The sequence below is a fragment of the Pipistrellus hanaki genome (assembly GCF_964339955.1).
Source record: "Pipistrellus hanaki genome assembly, chromosome: 2".
NCBI lineage: Eukaryota > Metazoa > Chordata > Mammalia > Chiroptera > Vespertilionidae > Pipistrellus > Pipistrellus hanaki.
In genome coordinates, this window is record NC_140504.1 from 181,105,142 (window position 1) to 181,124,177 (window position 19,036).

Below are 19,036 nucleotides of genomic sequence, written 5' to 3' on the forward strand. Positions count from 1 at the left end.
ATGAGCCAACATGTGGTCAGACCCCCGGGCTGGCTGGAGCGGGCCCTCAGGGAAGTGGGTGGGACCGCTCACCGTCTCCAGGCCTGCGGGGGTGCAGATGCTAGCGAGGGGCCCTGCAGCTTCAATGACCACATTCTCTGGAGCATGCCTCACCACCAGCATGTGATGCGTCCAGGCATGTGAGCCTTGGAAAGATTCTAGGGGGAGACTGCCAGGCAGGACCGAGGCCATGGGCTGCGCCAGGTGCTGAGAGGTGGGCCGTGAGAGGAGGAAACGTTTGCTCTCTCCCCTTCCCTCCATCAGCGCGCCCCTCTGCCCAGCTCGCCCAGGAACCCGTCTCCCTCCTTTCCTCCTCAGACCCCCCTGCCATGTGGGCCGGGGGGACAGACCTCCAGCATCGCCCACTGCACTAGTGGGGCGGCGAGGAGCCCGCCCCCGCCCCTCCATTGGGCGCTCATTTAAATGCCCGGCCACGCCCCGGGCGCGGGGCCCATATATAGGGGCGGCTCGGCGGGCGGCGGGCGGCTTTCTGGCGCGGAGCGGAGCGGCGGCGGGCGCAGCCATCGGGTCGGGCGGAGCGGGGGCGCAGCTCGGTTTCCCCCGACACCCCTCCCCCTCAGGCGCGAGCCCCACCCCTTCGCCGGCCAGGCCGACCCCACCGAGGTACCCCCTGCGGCGCGGGCCCGGGGCGGCTCCGGCGCCCCCAGCAGACCCCGCACCATGGGCAGCCAGAGCTCCAAGGCTCCCCGGGGCGACGTGACCGCCGAGGAGGCAGCAGGCGCTTCCCCCGCCAAGGCCAACGGACAGGTGGGTGCGCTGGGCACGGCCCCCCCGGCCCCTTCCCCTCGCACCCAGTCCCCTCCGGGGCCCCGAGTCGGGGCCGCGCGCTTTGTCCGGCCCGGGACACGCGGCAGCCCCCTCCCCCGCCCGGTCCCTTTGTTCTCGGCGCCGCAGCCCCCGCGGGCGAAGCGAGGGGAGGGGAGGGGCGGCGAGGGGGCGCCGGCCGAGCCCCGCTGCCTTCTTTGTTCGCCGCCCGGCCCTCGGCGCTGCCCCCGGGCCGCCCCGAGCGCCGCGCGGGGAACAAAGGGCCGCGCCAAGGGGGCGCCCCGGGCCCGCGGGGCGGGTCCCGCTCCGGCACTCCGGCCGCAGCCCAGCCTCGGTGCCCACCGCCTTTTTTCGGGGGGTAGTCGGGAGGAGGGGGGAGCCTGCGGTGGGTGGGGGACCGTTTGCACAAAGCGGGAAGCCGGGGAACGGCCGTCCAGGTGCGGAGGACGGCGCCCCGGGGCGGCTTCCCGCCCAATCTCGGCAGCTCGGCCCCCAGCCCGCCCGGCCCGGGCCGCCGCGGGTCTGCGGGAAGGGAGCGCGCCCCTGGAAGTGGGTGGGGGCCAGGGGACCCCAGCGCCTCCTGCCGGCCGCGGCCTCCGCTCGGCCCCAGCGCGCCGAACGGCCTGGAGGGAGCTGTCTGACGGGATCCCGGGTGGGTGAGGCCACCGTCAGACTCAGGCTGGAGCCCCGTTGTCTGGAAGGGAGAAGCGGCGGGCTGGAGGGGGTAGAGTCCTGACCCTGACTGCTGTCTCCTCTGCCCCGCAGGAGAATGGCCATGTGAAAAGCAATGGAGACTTATCCCCCAAGGGTGAAGGGGAGTCGCCCCCTGTGAACGGAACAGAGGAGGCAGCCGGGGCCACTGGTGATGCCATTGAGCCAGCACCCGCTAGCCAGGGAGCCGAGGCCAAGGGGGATGTGCCCCCCAAGGAGACCCCCAAGAAGAAGAAGAAATTCTCTTTCAAGAAGCCCTTCAAATTGAGTGGCCTCTCCTTCAAGAGAAATCGGAAGGAGGGTGGGGGAGAATCGTCTGCCTCCTCACCCACAGAGGAGGAGCAGGAGCAGGGGGAGATCGGTGCCTGCAGTGAGGAAGGCGCTGCCCAGGAAGGGAAGGCTGTCGCCACCCCGGAGAGCCAGGAGCCCCAAGCCAAGGGGGCCGAGGCTAGCGCTGCCTCCAAGGGAGGAGACACGGAAGAGGAGGCAGGGCCCCAGGCCGCAGAGCTGTCCACTCCCTCGGGGCCAGAGAGCGGCCCTACACCTGCCAGCGAGCAGAATGAGTAGCTGGGTTGGGACAGGTGGGTGATCTCGGAGCTGCAAAAACTGTGCTGTCCTTTTGAGGTCACTGCCTGGACCTGGTGCCCTGGCTGCCTTCCTGTGCCCAGAAAGGAAGGGGCTGCTGCCCCCTCCCAGCCACGTTCCCTTCCCTCCTTCCCTCCTGTGGATTCTCCCATCATCCACCTGGCCTTCCTCTTAAGGCCAGTTGAAGATGGTCCCTTGCAGTTTCCCAAGTTAGGTTAGTGATGTGAAATGCTCCCGCCCCTGTCCCCACCCCTACATAAGGCAATTGCGGTTTTCCTCCCCAGTTCTTTTCCAAGTAGGTTTTGTTTACTCCCCAAATCCCTGAGCCAGATGTGGGGTGCCTACACTCCTGAACCCTGAGTGTCCAGCCTTCCCTGTTTTTAGTCTCGTGCTGTGCCTAGTGGCACCTGGGCTAGGGGAGGCCACTGCCCCTGTCTAGGTTTTTATAAATGTCTTACTCAAGTTCAAACCTCCAGCTTGTGAATCAACTGTGTCTCTTTTTTGACTTGGTAAGCAAGTATTAGGCTTTGGGGTGGGAGGAGGTCTGTAATGTGAAACAACTTTTTTTTCCTTTCCCCCCTCCCATTGTTGTAAATAACTTTTAATGGCCAAATCCCAGATTTGTACTTTTTTTTTGTCTAACTTTTAAAACCATTCTCTTCCACCTGGTTTTACTGTAACATTTGGAAAAGGAATAAATGTTGTCCCTTTAGTGGTGCTTTTTAATGAGTGGTCTTCTGGGGGAAGGGTGAGAAGACTGGTTAATCTCAGCCCTGGCCAGTGTGGCTCAGTTGGTTGGAACGTAGGCCAGTATACCAAAAAGTTGTAAGTATCATATTGGGGTGCATGCCAGGGGCAACCGGATCAATGTTTTTCTCTCCCCCCACATTCCTCTCCAAAATTAAAATTTAAAAAGGATTGGTTAGCCTCAGACCTTGAGGGAGGGATGAAGACGGGTAAGTTTGTGGGGTTCTTTTATTGTTGGGGTGTTGCCCAGATTTTCATGGACTCCAGGAAGGCAGGGAAGTAGAATAAATAGCAACCCAGGGATACTGCTAGGTGAGCTCAGGAGGGTATAGAAATGTACCATTTTATTACAAAGGTTCTCACACACACACAAAAAGTCCCCGAAAATAGTATCTCAAAAGGGAAACTACCAATTCCCACCTGCAGAACGGGGGGGTCAGAGGTCAGATAGTGAGTTTAACTGAAACTCACTGGGGGCCAGTGGGAAGGTAGAACAGAACCAATCTAATGTGGCTGAGGTTACCTTAAGGCGCCTGTAAAGAACAGGGGTTCCTGAAGACCCAGCCATTCCTAGAATGCTCAATATGGGCACCTTTCCAAAGCCACTATGCAGAAATTTGGCATTTTGGAATTTTGTCCTATGGATGTTTAAGGGAATCGAATCCCTTCCACCCAGAACTGGCACCCTTTATGGTTCAAAATTAAGAATTGGGGTAGGATGGCAGGGCAGCTAATAGAAAAGCTCACCCAGCACGTGTGCCCTGGGCTCACGGCCCTGGTTCCTGTCTAGTCCCTGGGGATATTTATATTTAATATATTTTTATATAAATACACAGAAATAGAAAATATAAAATCTGAGGGGTTACAGGAAAAAGGTCGGGCACTTTGCAAGAAGCCAGAACTGGAGAGGACTGCTCAGGCCAATTTGACCTCCTCTTTAACCCTGTGGAGAGAATAGAGACTGGTATGAGATAACCCACCCCAGAGGCCTTGAAGTGTGGGTACAATGACTTACTTTCACAGGACCCGCTGCCCAGGTGACTGCTGAGGGCTGGGGCTTCCTAGCTCTGCCTAGAACTGCAGAGACTGGTCCCTGAAAGAGGCCTTTGTAAGCTGGACCAGCTGTCCCTGTGCCTTCCCTCTCAGTGTAGTGGGACAAAGGGGCTGGTGCACTAATGCCAGGGGGATGGCTGACAGCTCCTTCCTCACCCTTTGGCTTCTTGCTTGTCCTCCTTGGTTTTCTCCTCCTCTGTGACTTCTGAAACATAAAAGTACAGGGATGGCCAAAGAGCCCCTCTGGAAAGACAGGATCTTCACTTACCCAAAACCCTCTTCCCCACACTACAGGGCACTGGACATAAAAAAGAAAAGCCCATCCCAAGTCTACCCAGCGAGCCCTGTTGAGAACAAACAGGTCTGACCGGTTTCCCAACCTGCTGGAGCCTGAACCTGGTGGGAGGAGGCAGCCCCCTGGGAAACAGGGGTGAAGTGCCAGGAAAAGGGCTTGGGTGGTATGTGAGGGCCACACTCCTGACCACAGGGAGCCCAGGCATGTCCCTGGCTTTGGAGCCTGGCAGGGCTCTAATCCGGCGGAGATGAATTGAGTTTCATTCCTTTGTAAGCCTGGCCACTTCTGGGAGCCACTGAAAGGGCCAAGGAGCCGAGGAAGATCCCACAGGAGCTGGCAGGGCCCAAGTCTGCTCCCTCCTCCCAATGCCCTACATAGATCCATCATCCTCCAGGACTGGGGCTCAGGACCCAAATCTTTGCCCAACCCATACACACCTTTCTTCTCTTCTGGGTCTTTCTCTTTTTCATCCTCAGTTTTGACTCTCTTGGCTTTTTTGAAGTTGGAAGAGTTCTTGCGACCACCTTCTCCCTCCTCATCAGAATCAGAGAACTCTTCCTCACAGGCAATTCGTTTGTCAGAGGAACAGACTGGGAAGCAATGGAGAACACTGAGAGCAGGAGTGCCCACGCTTCCTCATGAGTGTCCTCTGAGAGACACTCAGGTTCCCCAGTTGCTCCTACAGGCACTGAACTTGGGTTTCCCAACAGGTGGGTAGCTTGGGGGGAAATGGAAACCGAGAACAGTGGAAGGAAGTCAGAGTTGCCTACTCAGGGAAGTACAGGACCCTGGGTCGGGGTCTTACTCGAGATGCGCTTGTCAGGGTCTTCCTCCTCCTCATCACCACTCTCCTCTGGAATGGCGTCCTCAGGAATCGCCTGCATTTGGACCCCAGGTGCATGGGGCAGCATTCGCAGGTTCTCAAACAGTCGCTGTCTATGGCCAATGGTAGAGAGGGTGGCTGGGTTCTAGTTAGGGACAAACCACAGCCTGGAATGTTTAATCAAGAGGTGTCTGGGATATACTCACTTGATCTTCTCCAGGTACTCGTTTGTGTTCTGGTTAGTCATATTGGAAGGACTGATGTGAAGTTTGAAATCTGGCCCAAAGTATTCAAAGTAGTCGTTGTATGGAAGCTCTAATTGGGGTAGCAGATAAGAGAGTCATGAGACTTGGCCAAACCAAGGGACCCCAATTATGGGTTTATCTGGACCTATAAGCCCAACTATCAAAGAGAAGAATGCTTCCAAAATAGGGTGAGAGGCATATCTATAGTACTTCCATCTTTTCAATCTCTGCAATGTCCACACCAGTGGAGGGTGTGTGTGTATGTGTCTCTATGAGAAGGCCCAAGCCCTTGGTTTAGAAAAATTTAGGCAATACTCATTATTGGGAGCACTCGTTTACTTGCTACCCCAGTAACCATATAGAGAAATTCAAAGCTACAAATAACGTGGTAATTTTGTTCAGATCAAAAAAGGGAGAGGGAACAGGGTAAAAAAGGACTCAGGAAAAATTAATGACTATGGTCTGACAAACACAAGAGAATGACTAACATTCAGTCAAAGGGAAACTTGTGAACTTGAGGACACGTGAGCTCCAGCTCTACCCAGCCCAACCTGGCCTTGCAGCTATTACCATTAGGAATCTCTGTGTCTAGGGCGACAGCTGTTTCGTACGTCCAGCATCGGGCAACATTACGAATGGTGTAGCCACCTCCTCCCAGCATCAGCATAGGCAGGTTAAAGCTCTTCACAAATTCCACGCACTTGGCATGCCCTTTGGAGGAAGAAGGTGGTGCTGGGTTACAGGAGCACCTAGCAGGACCCTGCCCACCCAGGCCTATGCTACCTGGTCTCACCTTTGATGGTCAGATTGAAACAACCTAACCGATCCCCAGACAGGGAGTCAGAGCCACACTGTAAGACGACTGCACTGGGTTGAAACATCTCCATTACTTTGGATATGACCTAAAGGACAAGATCCTGGTCACCACCAGCCTCAAGAAAAGCTGTGTTCTAGGCTAAAAAGAGTGGGTGCAGCACTTTCTTCTGTACCTTCCACTCTCCATATGCTGGGTGGTAGGTAAGGAAGTATCAGCCCGGGCTTCTGGTTTTCCCACTTTGGATTTGTTTTCTAATCTGATAGGATCTCCAAAAGCCTCCTAGTTCTACTAACACTGAACTTAGAATGGCTTCTTTATCAACTCCAAGCCCTTCTTTCACTACCTGAGACTTCCTCCAGGAAGGCTTTCTGACCCTTAGGTGCATCTGCTCTACTCACCTGGTTCTATAGACTTTGTGCCCGATATTGTAAGGAACCATTACTGAGGACAGACATAACCCAGGCTTCTATTGCTGCCCGCCCTTACTACAAACACATTTGGTGTTTGCTGACTTTATTAGGTTACTATTAATGGTTCCCTGCTGCTGGCAAGTGAGGATTTATTTGTCAGCATGACATTCAAGGCTCCCTCTGAAATACTGACCCCAACATACATTTTCTACATCCTTAGAGACTCTTCCCACATATCACAGTGGCCTACATACAGCTACATATTGGCACCACTGTTCCCTCTGTTGAATGCCACCCCTCCCACCCGGCCCCCACGTCCTTCTTTACATAGGTAACTCATTTTTCAAAGTCTAGCTTAAATGTCACCACCTCTGTGAAACCACTGGACTACCCTTCCCCCAGCCCAGGCAGCAGACTGCCTCTCACTCCTCGGGTTCATCCCTCAAAAACAGTACTGACTACACACTTAAGTTATATGCCTGCCTCCCAAATTCTAGATTGTGAGGTCTTCAAGGCCATAGATCATGACTTAGGTATTCTTGTATTTAACCGAGGGCCTGAATCACAGAAGGCATCAACAACTATTAGAATGAATTCTGTTTCTGGAACTGAGCACGTAGCATGCAATCCAGGGTTGAAGCACATCTCCCAGCTAGCCTCTCAGTGGGGAAAGATCCCTGAAATATTGCTACCCCTTCTTAGACCAATCCCATTTGTAACCCAGGTGGTGGATAAACCACTTACCGGCTTGAAAATGGCCTCATAGGACTCGTCATCAATCCCATCTCGAAGCGGGTAGTTAACAGCATAATACTTGCCTTTGCCAGCCCCAATATCCTAATCAAGGGGACATTAAAATAAAACTGAAAAATGAAGCTAGAAGTTCAAGGATGGGGGCTGGTTCAAAGAGGCAAGCGGGGCCCATGAGGTGGGCCAGAGACACTGTGGTTAGTATCTCTGGCAAATCTAGCTCATAGATTTTAGTACAGGCTCATAACACACCCCTGAGCCGGTACCCAAACCGGGAATTGTTTATGGGACCAGAGATTAAATACCCTATCCCACAGCACAAAGACCTCTGCCTTTGGGTTGGGCTAGAGCTGCCTGGTAACTGGGTCACAGAATACCTACCTGCCACAACCCTTTTCTCTCCAGAGAGCTTTACTGCTCACTCCTCTATCCACCCACCCTCTCTCTCGGGATACATGGTGGAGACCCAAAGGAGGAAAAAAAGAGTTCAAAGTAGTACTCAGTTACCATAATGTTCATCATATCAAACAATTGAATTAGCACCACTTTTTTCACCTAAGGTAACTGGCATGACAAAATGGCTGATTTCACAGTATTCATGTTAATAACAACAGTTCAATGAATTAGCTTCCAAGGATTCTTAGAAGTCTATGGATGGATTCATTTAGGCAGAAGGGTCTATTTACTATTCAATATTCGATGCAAAATTTTATGTACTTTTCTGGGGATAGAGTCCATAGCTTTTAGTCAGATGATCAAAAGGTAAGTGACCTAAAAATTTTTCCCGAGATGGTTCATAGGGTCCCAATCCTAGCCCATGGCAGAGAACCTGGTGTATCTAGCCTAAAATTCAAGCCACATAGGAATAGTGTAATTCGATTTAGCTGTGGCCAGGAACAAAGTGCATGAGTCAGGCACCCCTTTTCCCTCCAGAATAAGGGAGGAAAGGAGACTATAGGCAGGTATCTTGGGCTGGAGAATGGTGTTCTGAAAGGCAGAAGAGGCAGGAAGTGGTTTTGGTGACTTGAGATAAGAGAGTGAGAGCTGGCAGCTGAAGGTGAGTTGACTGGCCCCTGAAAGTAGTTCTCACCCGTAGATCCCCAGTTCCTGGGAAGTATTCTCCATATTTATGAAAGGACACAGTCATGACCCGGTCTGTGGTATAGAAGGCCTCTTCCACGCCATCGCCATGGTGAATATCAATGTCAATATACAGCACCCTCTGGTGATACCTAGGATTAAAAAGGGGTTAGGAATCTGGGGGCTCTTTCTGAGTGGGATGCACCAAGGGCGCCAGGTCCCAGCTTACCGAGCTGGCTGCCTCCCTCAGGTATCTCTAAGCACCAGAGATGTGGAAACTGGCTGAAGGAAGGTGGAAGTGTGGCAGGGTGTCTCCAGAGGCCTGACCAAGCTGACCAAGTCCGATCTTCCTACTCTACAGCCAGGGTCAACTCCAGCCACACAGGGACATTCTGGAGGCAGGATCTGAGCAGCGCCTGCCCCTGATCTTGCCGAGGGCTCAGATCAAATCAAGACCCCGTCAAGGAGAGAATGGCCAGAGACACTCACTGAACACATCCTAGCCAACACACTGCTAAGAAAAGCAAACTAGGGAGGCAAGCCCAGAGGGAAAGGTAAGTGGGAACCTGGCCTAAGGTGCTTCTCCGAAAAAAAAGCCAGACAGGCATACTTTAGCAGTTCCAGGATGGCCAAGACGATATCATTGACGTAACAGAAGCCAGATGCCTCAGACTTCTTTGCATGGTGCAGGCCCCCAGCCCAATTCACAGCGATGTCCGTCTGCTGCTTATTAAGTTTCACAGCACTTGCTGGGTGTGGGAAGAGAGAACATAAGCTTATTACCAAACCACTCTCCCCTCCCCACAAGAAGCCCAAGGAACCAGTGAGAGGTAGGACCTGCCTATTCACAGCTGTATCATACAATATATAAGCCAGTCTTCTCCCTCACAACCTATCCCATTCCATCAGGCAGTAAATACGATATTACTCTAAAAAAACTGTTTTCTAAATGGAAGGTGATAAACCCTTTAGTATGCCTTAAAATTGGTTTAGTGGGTCATGACCAATATATATATATATATATATATATATATATATATATATATATATATATATATATATGTACTTAAATGAAATAGAGTAGAATAAAAATATCAGAATAACAGTAAAGGTAACTGCTATTCTGGAAAACTGATTTCAAGGTGAGAAAGGGTTTTTGAGTGAGTTGAGTGTGTGTATACACACAACCTGGACTGCAATATAATGTTAATTCTTACCATGGTTCACAGTGAAGATGCCAAAAGTAACAGAGGCTCAAAATACAAATAGGGCCGAGACCGGTTTGGCTCAATGGATAGAGCGTCGGCTTGGGGACTGAAGAGTCCCGGGTTCGTACAAGGGCATGTACGTTGGTTGCGGGCACATCCCCAGTAGGGGGTGTGCAAGAGGCACCTGATCGATGACTCTCTCTCATCGATGTTTCTAACTCTCTATCTCTCTCCCTTCCTCTCTGTACAAAATCAATAAAATATATTTAAAAAAAAAAAAATACAAATAGGTCCAAGAAGTGAGAGAAATATACACTCAAGTGTTCTAGTACATTTGTGGCGTTTAAAGTGTAATTTTAATAGAAATAACAGGAAACAATCCAAATGATCCAACAAGAGGCAACCAACTGAATCAACTGAAGTAGTTCCAAAACATGGGATAATCATGTAGCCAATAAAAATCATGCTGTATCTACTACAGAGAAACTTTAAAGATTAGGTAAAAAATGGAGACAAAATTGTATAGTATATAGTTTTGCATTATATAGATGTATATATATTATATCCAGATATATATACACAGAAAAAAGAATGATGTACAAACTCTAAAATGGTAACAATGGTTATTCATTGACAGTGTGATTGTGGGCAATTTTCCCCCCTGTGAATTCTTTGTTTCCTGAGATTACACTGGGTAGTGGAAGGGAGAGGGGAGAAGAGAAAACAACAGGCATAAGAAAAAGGATTAGAATAATTCTAAAGTTAATCTAAAAGCTACTAATGAAAATGGGCAATATTTAGAGCATATTTCTGACCTCAAAGATAATTACCATGCTTTTTTTGTACAACACAAATGATGACACTTCCCATTTTACAGCAATAAGCAGTTTACAAATTGCTTTTATGTATAGCTTCTCAACAATCCCATAAAATCAGCAGGGAATTCCTGTATATAAGATCTCTTGGTAGGAGAGAGCAGTCAAGGACACCTGTCAGTACAATATCAAGAGAATGATCCTGGGCTAGGACTGAACCAGAAGGACAGTTGGAAGGCCTAAGAACCCATAGGACCACCCTGGCTGGTATGCCTCAGTGGTTGGAGTGTTGGGCCACAGACAGAAGGGTCTCAGGTTTGATTCCCCGTTAAGGGTATGTATTTGGATTACAGTTTTGATCCATAGCCCCAGGAGGAATGCACATAGGAGAAAACCAATCAATATGTTTCGCTCCTCCCTTTTTTCCTCCCCCTTCCACTCTCTCTAGAAGAAATAAAAAAGGTATCCTTGAGTGAGGATTAACAAACAAACAAAACCATATTAACATTTCATATGGTCACAGATCAGCCTACTGGGACAGTGACCTAAAAGACAGACCTCATTATTACAACCCAGCACAGCCCTCAAGGAGAGAGGTATGATCCTTACCCACAGAGCCACCGGTAGATAACTGACAGAACTCAAACAGGCCATCAAATACCGGACAGTCTTCACCAACGTTGACTTGAAAGACATAAGTGAAAGGTTAGTTTCCACAATTTCCTTTAGTTTTTATTTATATATTTATGAGCTGATAGAAAAACAGAATTTGAATTCAGAAAGCTTGGGTTCTAGTCCAGGCTCTACTACTTACTGGCTGTGTAAGTGGGTCAAATAATTTAATTTATTTGAGCTTTGGCTCTTATCTATAACAAGTCATAATGATATCCCACCTTACCCCATTGTTGAGAAGATGAACAGAAATCTTAAATAAGGAAACATTTCGCAAGTAAGTGCTTGGGAAATGTTGATTCATTACATGCAGGAGAAAAATTTAGCCTCTTCCAGCACGGCTTTGCTACTGTACCTCACTCCGGCTGACCAACAAGGAATTCACCGAACATTTAGCAACATGCCAGACACTATGCTAAATGCTTTCAAAACCTGATATGATCTATCCTCACACAAACATATGAGGTAAAATTTGGTCCCATTTTATGAATGGGGAAACAGGCTCAGAGAGATGAACTGCTAGTAAATGGCAGAGACAGTTTCAAGTATTGGCCTGCCTGTCCTAAAAGCCTATGAAAACATACTCTGGCTTTTCCCCAGTAATTTCACATACACAGTCTCCTCTGATCCTCATAACAATCCCATGAGCTAGACAAGACAGATATCAACCCCACCAAAGAGATACGCAGAAGTGGCTTGCCCAAGATTATACAACCAAGCAATGGCAAGAACCAGAATCAGAGTCCAGGTGTCTTGAATCCCACAGTCCAGTGCTCTTTCTACTACACCCGCAAGTGGCAACTGGGGTAAAGTTATTTCAGGCCTAAAGGGGTAAAAGTACAAACTAACACATAATGATAAACACATGCAAACCATAATGCAAATGAAAAGGACAGGAAAGGAAGCACACCTGAAGGTTGTAGACTCACAGAGCAAGAGAGGAACCTTAAGGCTCCAAGTGTCTTCTCACAGAAAAGGAAACTGCTGAGATACCAATGATATATAAGAATTGAGGCAGGGGTAGGACTACAGCCTATTCTCTCGCCCTTGCCTTTCCATTACTCACCCACTGTTATCAACAGTAGTTCCCAAATTAGATGAGGGAGGAGGACCCCTAAGATAAGGAGGGGAGGAGAGCCCAGCTTGGATTGTGGTAACCTCTTTTTTTTTTTTTTTTTTTTAAATATATTTTATTCATTTTCCATAGAGAGGAAGGAAGAGGGATAGAGAGCTAGAAACGTCAATGAGAGAGAAACATCGACCAGCTGCCTCCTGCACACCCCCTGCCGGGGATGTGCCCACAACCAATGTACATGCCCTTGACCAGAATCGAACCTAGGACCCTTCAATCCGCAGACCGACGCTCTATCCTAGGGGTGTCGAACTCAATCAGAGAAGGGGCCAAAATCTAAAATCCAGCCTAAATCGCGGGCCGAATTCTTTACTGAACAGTCATAAACTGACAATGTCATAAACTGACAGCGGAGTGCAGTGATGACAGCGCGGTGCGGGCCACATTGCAAGGCCTGGCGGGCTGGATTTGGCCCGCGGGCCTTGTGTTTGACACATGTGCTCTATCCACTGAGCCAAACCGGTTTCGGCTGTGGTAACCTCTTGAGACACAGCTGAAGCTCCACGTTTGCAATAACTGTAAGAGTTATCAACTCTGGCACTGCCCTAAACATGAAGGATGCTCTGATCTGGTGCCCTGCCAAGACAAGTGCTTGGGGAAAGCGTGGCCTGCATAAGGGGGTGCACAGTGGGTGGCTCTCTCCTCAGCTTCCCCCGTAAACACTGGGAAGCTGTGTCAATAGGAACTTTGGTCCCTGGGCCAGGATATTTATCCATGGCAACCAATCTCTCCCTCTGGCTGCTTCCTCCTGCAGTGGGTTTGGCTTGCCTAGGTTTCCAACATCTTGCTTGCATGCCCATTCGGGATGTAGAGCATCCTTGGAGGAAATGGGAGTTTTAGATATAAGAAAATAATAATTCATTTCAGGTATAATTTCCTAGGTAAAGTGTTAGTAAATATTTTAAAGAGAGCTCAGTTCTTACATATCTGATATATTTGTAGATACCTCAGTCATAAAGGACTGTAGTAAATGATATCTCTCTATAATCCTATGAATCAAGTCAATAAGGTTCTTTGAACCTTATCCTTCCTACTTCTCATCTTCAATGAGAAAAAAATCCTATGCTTAATTTTTGAATGCACAAATTTAGAGTGCGGTTTCAGGAAAATTGAAAAAACTGTGAGCCAGAGCCAAATTCGTGCACTTTGGAGGGCCTAATATTTTTGTCTGCTTTGACAAATTTAAAATATATTTATTGATTTCAGAGAGAAAGGGAGAGGAAGTAAGTGACAGAAACATCAATGATGAGAGAGAATCATTGATCAGCTGCTTCCTGAACACTCAACATTGGGGATCGAGCCTGCAACTTGGGCATGTGCCCTGACCAGGAATGGAATTGTGACCTCCTGGTTCATAGGTCAACACTCCACCCTGAGCCACTGGTCAGGCAGCCTTGACAGATTTGAAAATAACAAAAGTTTTAAGTGATACTACCCTGTTTCCCCAAAAATAAGACAGTGTCTTATATTAATTTTTGCTCCCAAAGATGCGCTAGGTTTTATTTTCAGAGGATGTCTTATTTTTCCATGAAGAAGAATACGCTACACATTTATTGTTAAATGAAAATAAAGGAAATTTATTACCTCTATACGGTACGGTAGTACGATAGTTGTCAACACAAACCAGACAAACTATGAATCCTACAGTATCAAGAATTTACTCATTTAGCTGGGACAGGTTTGGCTCAATGGACAGAGCGTCGGCTTGGGGACTGAAAGGTCCTAGGTTCAATTCCGGTTGAGGGAATGTGCCTTGGTTCCGGGCATATCCCCGGTGGGGGGTGTGCAGGAGGCGGCTGATCGATGACTCTCTCTCATCGATGTTTCATACTCTCTATCTCCCTCCCTTCCTCTCTGTATAAAATCAATAAAATATATATATTTTTAAAAAGAATTTACTCATTTATTCAATGACAATCATGTCATCATCTTCTGGAACATCATCATAACAATCCAATTCCTGAATTTCCTGGTGAATTTCTTGTGACTCCATTTCTTTCAGAATCAGTGGACCAAATCTCTCATGTTTAGCAATAGCATTCTGAGACAGAGCTTAGGAGGGCCTTATTTTCGGGGGATGCCTTATATTTCACTCAGAAGGAAACCTGTAAGTAGGTCTTATTTTCGGGGGATGTTTTATTTTCGGAAAAACACGGTAGTTGGTACTTTGAATACATTATCTAATTTACTCACCCCTGCCCGAAACCAGTTTGGCTCAGTGGATAGAGCTTCAACCTGCGGACTGAAAGGTCCCAGGTTCGATTCCCAATCAAGGGCACGTACCTCGGTTGTGGGCACATCCCCAGCAAGAGGCAGCTGATCGATGATTCTCTCATCGATGTTTCTAACTCTCTATCCCTCTCTTCCTCTTTGTAAAAAATCAATAAAATATATATTTAAAAAATAATAATAATTTACCCATCCCCAACCTCCACTATAAGAGAGACTCTACTGTCTTCTTTTTAAAGAAGGGCAAACAGGCTCAGAACAAAAACAAAAACAGGCTCAGAGAGGCTAGGAGACTTACTCAAGAACACATATCCAAGTGGCAGAGCTCAGGGATTCAAACCAAGGCATCAAAGCTAACTTTCTTGCCCTAGATGGATTAGCTTAGTGGATAGAGTCAGCTTGTGGAATAGAGTCCTAGGTTCCGCCAAAACCAGTTTGGCCTGTGGACTGAAGGGTCCCGGGTTTGATTCCGGTCAAGGGCATGTACCTGGGTTGCGGGCACATCCCCGGTGGGAGGTGTGCAGGAGGCAGCGATATTTCTAACTCTCTATCCCTCTCCTTTTCTCTCTGTAAAAAAATCAATAATATATATATAAAGAGTCCTAGATTCCATTCTGGTGGAGGGCTCGAACCCCAGGAGGGGCGTGCAAGAGGCAGCTGATCAATGATTCTCTTTCGTTGATGTTTCTATCTCTCTCTTCTTCTCCTTTCCTCTCGGAAATTAATAAAAATATATATTTTTTTAAAAGGCTCATTTTCTTGCCTCTACATCAAGCTGCTTCTCTCTCCGAGAGCCCTCTCTACTAACAGTGAAGCCTCAATACTAGTCTAAACAGGTAATGGAAACCCCTAAAGCCAAAGGAATGAATTTGTCTCACGTTTAAAGGAAACAAGACCCTGCTAATTCAGAGCAAACACTTCACTTAGAGGGCAGCAGCTCCCAGAGCTGTGAAACTCAATGCTTCAAAGAAGGCCCCTGTGGTTCTGTAATCACTACCTGCACAATTATTGCAATGAATAAATAACTTTCTGCCTTGCGACTCAGACTACCTGTGGCCAGTAGCAACAAACAAGTGCCACAGATTTCCTGATATTTGAAAATAAGCTGTCATAAACTATGAAAACCTCTCTGGACAATGCTATTACATTGTTTTCCTGAGATCTTAGGTATTCAGAGAAAATTTCTAAAATTACAAGAGCAAAGTCATGTATGATAGTTCCTCCCAAATTTGAACATGTTTTTCCCCACAGCTTAAATAATCCCCATAATTCCTATAAATTGGGTGTTGCTCCTGAGATGGAACCTGTTCTGAGTTTCAAGTCCCAAGAGGCCAGGGAAGAATCACCTCAACTCAAAGATTACATCATCCAGAGATCCAAGATGGCTGCGCCCAGGTGAACACCTAGCCGCAGCCGCACACAACAATTTCAATAAAATACAACTGAAATATAAAACGGACATTGCCCAGAACTACAGGAAGGTTGACTGACTGGAAATTCTACAGCGAGAAGCAAGGAGAAAACCAGAAGGAGGCGCGGAGGAGCTGGAAAAGCCCAAGGTACGGAGACATGCGGCAAACGGAGAGGACGGAGCCAGAGAGGAGGGGGAGGCGGAGTGCCTGGCGGGCGTTCCGTAGTGGAAAGGAGATAAAACTCCGACTGTGCTGGGCCCCCGACTGCTCTGAACCCCGGTTCTAGGCCAGACCCCGGGGACCCAGGCTCAGCCATAGGGAGCCGGGCTGTAAGGCGGGACCTGGGGAAGCGGCGAAAGGAGGTCCTGGAGGCGGCGCACACTGCCCCCAGAGAAGGGACGGTCGGCTGTGCCACGGGATTGCCCTGGCCGGAAGGAGACTGGGGCTCCAGACTGCTCTGAACACCACTTCCAACTGAACTGAACCCCAATACCGGGCTCATTGGGGGAGAGCATAGACTGTTTGGCAGCAGGCGAAAATCGGCAGCGAGCACTGAAGGACCCGCATAGGGCGGGGCTGACGGAAGCCAAAGCTGCAGGCTCCACCCTGAAACCCCGTCCCATCTATAACTGCGAAATGCGACAACAAAATAGATCACAAACGAAAGAAATGGAGGACAAAAAGCGTCTGGATATAGAGTTCAAATCTACGCTTATAAGGTTTTTCAAGAATTTCCTAGAAAAGATGGATAAGACCTATGAGGATATGAAAAGAGATCAACTAGAATTAATAAGGAATCAACAAGAAATGATAAGGAATCAACAAGAAATGATAAGGGATCAACAAGAAATGATAAGGGATCAACAAGAAATAAAGAATACATTGTCTGAAATAAAACATATTTTACAGAGTCCTAAAAACAGAAGGGAAGATCGCAAGAATCAAGTCAAAGATTTGGAACATAAAGAGCCAGAAGACACTCCTCTGCAGAAGCTAGAAGGCAAGAGAATCCAGAAAATTGAAAATAATGTAAGAAACCTCTGGGACAACTTCAAGCGAACCAACATCAGAATTATGGGGTCCCAGAAGATGAGAGAGAGCAAGATATCGAAAACATAGTGAAAGAAATAGTGACAGAAAACTTCCCCCACCTGGTGAAAGAATTAGACTTACAAGTCCAGGAAGCGCACAGAACTCCAAACAAAAGGAATCCAAAGAGGACCACACCAAGACACCTCATAATTAAAATTCCAAGAGCAAAAGACAAAGAGAGAATATTAAAAGAAGCAAGAGCAAAGAAGGTAGTTACCTATAAAGGAGCACCCATACGATTGTCAGCTGACTTCTCAACAGAAACCATGCAGGCCAGAAGGGAATGGCAAGAAATATTCAAGGTGATGAATAGTAAGAACCTACAGCCAAAGATAATCTATCCAGCAAAGCTATCACTCAGAATCGAAGGTCAGATAAAGAGCTTCACTAATAAAAAAAAGCTAAAGGAGTTCATCACTACCAAACCAGAATTATATGAATTGCTGAAGGGGGTTCTTTCAGAAGAAAAAGTAAACAAAGATAAAAATTATGAACAACAGAGAGAATCCAAGATGGCTGCTCGGGTAGGCACCTAGCCGCAGCAGCACGCAACAATTTCAATAAAATACAACTAAAATATAAAATGGACATTACCCAGAACTACAGGAAAGTCAACTGACTGGAAATTCTACAACGAGAAGCAAGGAGAAAACCAGAAGGAAGCGCGGAGGAGCTGTAAAAGCCCAAGGTACGGAGACACGCGGCGCGCGCGTGGAGAGGACGGAGCCGGAGAGGAGGGAGGCCGAGTGCCTGGCGGGCGTTCCCTAGCGGGAAGGAGATAAACACTCCGACTGTGCTGGGCCCCCAACTGCTCTGAACCCCCGTTCTAGGCCAGACCCCGGGGACCCAGGCTCACACAGAGGGAGCTGGGCTGTAAGGCGGGACCCGGGGAAGCAGCGAAAGGAGGTCCCAGAGGCGCGCACACAGCGCGCAGAGAAGGGCCGGCCGGCTGTGCCATAGGACTGCCCTGGCGGGAAGGAGACAGGCTCCAGACTGCTCTGAACGCCACCTCCAACTCCACTTCCAACTGAACTGAACCCCAGTTTCGGGCCCATTGCGGGAGAGCTTACACTGTTTGGTAGCAGGCGAAAATCGAGGGCACCTTTCTCTCAGAGGCGCTTGCAACAAGTACTGAAGGACCCTGAGTCTCAGGAGTCGCATAGGGCGGGGCTGACGGAAGCCAAGGCTGTAGGCTCCACCCTGAAACTCCGCCCCCATCAGGAAAGCTGCCTGCGAAAATGCCTAAACCAAATAGATCACAAACGAAAGAAATGGAGGACAAAAAGCGACTGGATATAGAGTTCAAAACCACACTTATAGGGTTTTTCAAGAGACTCCTAGAAAAGGCCGATAAAATAAATGAGACCTATGAGGATATGAAAAGGGATCAACAAGAAATGCTAAGGGATCAACAAGAAATAAAGAATACATTGTCTGAAATAAAAAATATTCTACAGAGTCCTAAAAACAGAATAGAAGATCGCAAGAATCAAGTCAAAGATTTGGAACATAAAGAGCCAGAAGATACTCCTCTGCAGAAGCTAGAAGGCAAGAGAATCCAGAAAATTGAAGATAATGTAAGAAACCTCTGGGACAACTTCAAACGATCCAACATCAGAATCATGGGGGTCCCAGAAGATGAGAGAGAGCAAGATATCGAAAACATACTGAAAGAAATAGTGACAGAAAACTTCCCCCACCTGGGGAAAGAATTGGACTTACAAGTCCAGGAAGCACACAGAACTCCAAATAAGAGGAATCCAAAGAGGACCACACCAAGACAAATCATAATTAAGATTCCAAGAGCAAAGGACAAAGAGAGAATATTAAAAGCAGCAAGAGCTAAGCAGGTGGTTACCTATAAAGGAGCACCTATACGATTGTCAGCTGATTTCTCAACAGAAACCATGCAGGCCAGACGGGAATGGCAAGAAATATTCAAGGTGATGAATAGCAAGAACCTTCAGCCAAAAATACTCTACCCAGCAAAGCTATCACTCAGAATCGAAGGTCAGATAAAGAGCTTCACTAATAAAAAAAAGCTAAAGGAGTTCATCACCACCAAACCAGAATTATATGAATTGCTGAAGGGGGTTCTTTCAGAAGAGAAAGTAAATAAAGATAAAAATTATGAA

General features: G+C 48.1%; 2 protein-coding genes across 2 annotated transcripts in view; one reads left to right on the top strand and one right to left on the bottom strand.

Annotated features, from left to right (window-relative positions):
* The first annotated feature begins 514 nt into the window (after nt 1-514).
* MARCKSL1 (MARCKS like 1) lies at nt 515-2,833 on the top strand. The gene is made up of 2 exons (XM_084874377.1): nt 515-807; nt 1,591-2,833. The coding sequence occupies exons 1-2, from the start codon at nt 721-723 to the stop codon at nt 2,101-2,103; spliced, it is 600 nt and encodes a 199-aa protein (XP_084730503.1). The 5' UTR covers nt 515-720; the 3' UTR covers nt 2,104-2,833.
* A 362-nt stretch (nt 2,834-3,195) lies between these two features.
* The window catches only part of HDAC1 (histone deacetylase 1), a 32,147-nt gene continuing 16,306 nt past the window's right edge, over nt 3,196-19,036 (bottom strand). Inside the window, exons 4-14 of the mRNA XM_084873097.1 lie at nt 10,974-11,048; nt 8,952-9,090; nt 8,352-8,493; nt 7,256-7,348; nt 6,078-6,186; nt 5,855-5,995; nt 5,246-5,354; nt 5,022-5,152; nt 4,654-4,806; nt 4,078-4,126; nt 3,196-3,811 (exon numbers count right to left, since the gene is read on the bottom strand). Of these exons, the coding sequence (XP_084729223.1) occupies nt 3,784-3,811; nt 4,078-4,126; nt 4,654-4,806; nt 5,022-5,152; nt 5,246-5,354; nt 5,855-5,995; nt 6,078-6,186; nt 7,256-7,348; nt 8,352-8,493; nt 8,952-9,090; nt 10,974-11,048 (1,169 nt within the window). The 3' untranslated portion in view covers nt 3,196-3,783. The remainder of the gene's footprint in view (nt 3,812-4,077; nt 4,127-4,653; nt 4,807-5,021; nt 5,153-5,245; nt 5,355-5,854; nt 5,996-6,077; nt 6,187-7,255; nt 7,349-8,351; nt 8,494-8,951; nt 9,091-10,973; nt 11,049-19,036) is intronic.